The sequence below is a fragment of the Macrobrachium nipponense genome, chromosome 41, assembly GCF_015104395.2.
Source record: "Macrobrachium nipponense isolate FS-2020 chromosome 41, ASM1510439v2, whole genome shotgun sequence".
Taxonomy (NCBI): domain Eukaryota; kingdom Metazoa; phylum Arthropoda; class Malacostraca; order Decapoda; family Palaemonidae; genus Macrobrachium; species Macrobrachium nipponense.
Genome location: NC_061102.1, coordinates 5,179,063 through 5,183,601, shown reverse-complemented (window position 1 = coordinate 5,183,601; position 4,539 = coordinate 5,179,063). Strand labels below are relative to the sequence as shown.

Below are 4,539 nucleotides of genomic sequence, written 5' to 3'. Positions count from 1 at the left end.
CTCATTATTGGCATTTGGAAGACCCTAATTGGACAGTTTGTAAACAACTGCTGCGCGAACAAACCCAGACAAGAACCTCGTGACGGACGAGAACCTCGAGTTTAGGGCTTATAGGCCTAGGCTATACTAGCTAGGCCTATGACCAAGGATGCTGTGACGTCAGTCTGGCCTCAAATGGAGGAGGAAGTTTCTATTCCATCGTTAATTTTAGAGGACTCTAAGTCTGTGTTAATTAGAGAGAGCGATTTATCACACATTGTGAGGGGGGCGCGGGACGGACGGGAGACGACACATGAATCAAATTGGCGAGATACTAAAACTTTAGGCCTATTCTGAAATTCCACGAAACGTCCTTGACTATTTGGGCGTGACGGATTGACAAATCCCCCTCTCCTCAATCCTAGTCGATCACAAAACGCCCAACCATCCACTCGCAAGTGAAAACAGACGCAAATCAACAGCAAAATATAAACAAAATCTCAAATTTCAAGTGTGAAAGTTGCTGGAGGGAGATCTATAGGCCTAGTCTTCCAGTCCTCTTCCACCGACTCGACGGATTTGACGGCGGATTTAATCCTTCCTCATCCTTTCCAGAGGCGCATATAATCCTCCCGAGGCACAATTTCCGTTTAACAGACGTCCTTAGCGGGGCCAGAAGTGTAATTTCGTAAGTCTGGGGATCCGATCTTCACTAACAAAACAAACCATCTCGTCCCAGATGGCAGCACCTCCTTCAGGAGGGTTGAGAAAACGGGTCGGCTTAAAGGGACGACACATTCTGGAGAGACTGTTCTATATAATGGTCAGTCGTCTGTGGTTAATTTCCCATGAATAAAATGCCACGAAGCTTGAAATAAAAACTGTCCGTTATTTTATCTAGGAATCTAAGGGTACTTCTACTGTCTGGGCACACGCAAAAAAGGATTTATTTAGCTTAGTTGTGATATAGATCTATCTGCTTCAGTGCGTGCCAGTGTTTCCTATGAATAAAATGCCATGAAACATAAAATAAAGACTTTCCGTTATTTTATCTACGAATCTAAGGGTACAAATACTGTCTGGCACAAAAAAAAAAGGATTCATTTAGCTTAGTTGCGACAGGCCTATCATGCCAGTTTCCTATGAATAAAATACCAGGAAACGTAAAATAAAGTCTTTTCGTTATTCTATCTAGGATTCTGAGTGTATGCCTACTCTCTAGGCCCACGCAAAAGGGATTTATTTAGCTTAGTTGCGATAGGTCTATCTGGTCCAGTGCCAGTTTCCTATGAATTATTACCAGGAAGCGTAAAATAAAGTCTTTCCATTATTGTATCTAGGTTTCTGAGGGTATACCTACTGTCTAGACACGCAAAAAAAATATTCATTTAGCTTCGTTGTGATATAGGTCTATCTGGTCCAGTAGTGCCAGTGTTTCAGTGTTTCCTGTGAATAAAATAAAAGGAAGCGTAAAATAAACTTTCCGTTGAACTGTCTAGACACACGCACGAAAAAAAAGGGGGTTGGATTTATCTAGCTCAGTTGCGATATGCCAGAGCAGAAGAGGGAAGGGAAGGCCAAAGTTCAGGTGGAAAGATAAATTATTGAATGATATGAAGGAAAAGGGTCTAAGAGAACAAGATGTACAGGGCAGAGGAAGATGGAGAAGGCTGACTAGAAACAGTGACCCCATATAGAAATGGGAAAAGCTGAAGACGAAGAAGAAGAAGTTGTGATAGGCCTATCTGGTCCAGCGCCAGTGTTTCCTGAGAATAAAAATCAGGAAGCGTAAAATAAGGTCTTTCCGTTATTTCATCTAGGATTCTGAGGGTATGTCTACTGTCTAGGCACAAGCTAAAAAAGATTTATTTAGCTTAGTTGCGATAGGCCTATCTGGTCCAGTGCCAGTTCCCTATGAATAAGATACCAGAAAACGTACTACGATGCATTGTCCTAATTTTATCTAGGCATCTGAGCTTTAGTTATACTTTCTACGTACATAAAAAAACAAGATTTATTCGACTTAGTTACTGCAGGCTTGTCAGGTGCCAAATTAATCTGTGGCACTTGGCTTTTTTCATTCGACAAAAATCAATTTTTTTTTCAGCAGAGACATTCGAATACATAACCACACGGGATATTTTATTATATTTGACCATAAAGCTTTTGTCTCTGATGCCTAATAATGGTGCTTTTAGACAGTATGGTCCATTGTATAGGCCTAATTCGAAGTGATTATTTGCCCGACGGTCGGGCAAACAAGCAAACCATTTTCTTATTTTCCCGACCGTGACGTCATCAGAAATCTGGGAACGAGGTCGTATGAAACCGACGCCATGATGAAAATGGATTCGAGAAGTGATGGACGTGTATTTTATGTGGGTCAAAAATTCAAAGATTATGACGAATTCGTGAGAGAAAAAGAAAAACTAGAACATCAAACATGTGCCAAGCATGTTATACGTGACTGCAGAACAATCGGCAAGGCAAACAAAACTGTAGTTAACCCTCAGAACCACTCGTAAAAGACCTAACCAAAGGTATTATGACATCCTATTATATCTTTTTCGGTCCTTATTTTTAACCTTATAGACAAGAAAATAGACCAACTCAGTCAGTTGATTACAGTACGAACACTGCACTGTGCAATTGCAACTGCACTGCCAGTGTTCGTGTACATTTTAATGTGTGACACAGTGACGTACACACAGTACATTCAACATTTAAACTAGGCCTATTAATATGGTCCTATTAATATCCATTAATATTGGTCATGTTGTTGGTTAGGCCTAACTTACTAGGCTAGTTCATGAAATTGAAGTACTGTACAAATGGATTTTCCAGTGTTAATTGACCAATAGTTCATCGGTACGTAAGAATACCGAAAACCACATAAAAGCAACCGAAAACCATAACATCATAACGTCACAATGGCAACATCACAAAATGACAAAGACTCTCGAAGAGGGTACCAGGCTAAAAGCCCTTACCTGCGCAGAGCCATCTATTATACTGCCAGCTCCCCATTGATCTTGTAACAGCTGTTAAAATGATATTTTTTTCTTCAGAACATTCAAGATGAACTGCCCCAGCGGCTTCCTTCTGACCGCGAATCTGCCTGGTTGTGAGCAAGGCTGATTTCACCCACAACCACGAAACAAGCCGGTCAACCTTCCTAATGTACCCTCAAATGAGGCGCCTGGAAAACGAACACGTTGATGTGGGAAGATTAATGTTCAAGATGTCGGTACCACCAAAGGTTTTTCGAGATACGCTAGCCCAGGTATCAGGAAAAATGTTGACACCTGTAGACATTAACAACCTTAAACAAAAATTACGAATGGAAGATAGCAATGGCGCTACTGATGTGACACTTTTAATGGAAACTCTTGATAACATTTTAGAACAGGAACCTGGTAGTTATGTTGAAATTACCATAGGTGACGATGGCAAGATTACGAACATTTTTATTCAACTGCCATTCATGAAAGAAGCCTTAGTCAAGTTTCCTGAAGTTCTATTACTTGACGGGACATACCGAATTAATAACACAAAGATGCCGCTTTACACATTCATGGTTGAGTATGGCTACGGTTGCAGCATTCCTGTAGGTCATTTCTTTGTTGCAAATGAAAACATGGAGACGATTGCAGCAGGATTTGAATCGTTGAAGAAATCGGTTGGTGTAAAAATACTGAGTCAGAATCAAGTGTTCTTGGTAGACAAGGACTTTACGGAAATAGGTTTGGTTAGAAAGTACTTCCCAGAGTCAGCGATTCATTTATGCCTATTTCATGTGTTTAAGACTTTTAGAAGCGAAACAACCAAGATCTTAGGAAAGAACAGAAATGAAATAACAGAACTAGTTGAAAAGATAGTGTACTGTTCAACAGAAGAAACCTATGAGGAATTATACGCTCAGCTGCTTGTAAAGACTACTTCCCAGTTTGAGGAGTACTTAAAAAAAAAAAACTGGCATGAATGTAGGCACATGTGGGTGTCAGCTTGGCGAAAGAAGACTGTGACATTTGGTAACCGCACCACCAATAGGTTAGAATCATTCCACCACAAGTTGAAAGAAGTGATGAAATCTATGCAGTCTGTAGCAGAATGTGTTCGTGGCCTTGTGCGGTTCAGTAACAGGAAAGAGTTTGAAATCGAACATCGTCGATTTCTGTCAAAATCCACAGTTGCCTACTGTGCCTCTGCTAACCATGAAGGCTTAGATGGACTGGTGGTTGATTTCCCTATTGTCTAACCTTTTATAAAATCTGAGCCATTTCAGATTTCACAAAATGCAGACAATTAGGAAATCAACAACCAGTTAGTCTCAACCTGCCAAGTTAAGAGCAACTTGTGCCTGCTTTTGCCAGAGTGGGTCACATATCTACACTTACAGAATGGGTAGATGTTGTCCTGTGTATCCTTAAATGCATGGGGAAATTTTGTCCTGGGTATATCAACACTGAACTCAATTGGGTATGTTGTGTATCAGAAATGAACTGAAGGACAGGGGTAGATAATATTGTCCTGTAGGCCCTACACGTAAACTGAAAGGGT

At 40.6% G+C, this 4,539-nt stretch overlaps 1 protein-coding gene across 1 annotated transcript; it reads left to right on the top strand.

Annotated features, from left to right (window-relative positions):
* The first annotated feature begins 3,220 nt into the window (after positions 1 to 3,220).
* On the top strand, positions 3,221 to 4,237 carry LOC135212403 (uncharacterized). The gene has a single exon (XM_064245773.1). The coding sequence runs from the start codon at positions 3,221 to 3,223 to the stop codon at positions 4,235 to 4,237; it is 1,017 nt and encodes a 338-aa protein (XP_064101843.1).
* Positions 4,238 to 4,539: the final 302 nt, after the last annotated feature.

What these genes read in the sequence shown, in the direction of transcription:
- LOC135212403 (XM_064245773.1), top strand. Translation starts at nt 3,221, where the DNA reads ATGTCGGTACCACCAAAGGTTTTTCGAGATACGCTAGCCCAGGTATCA.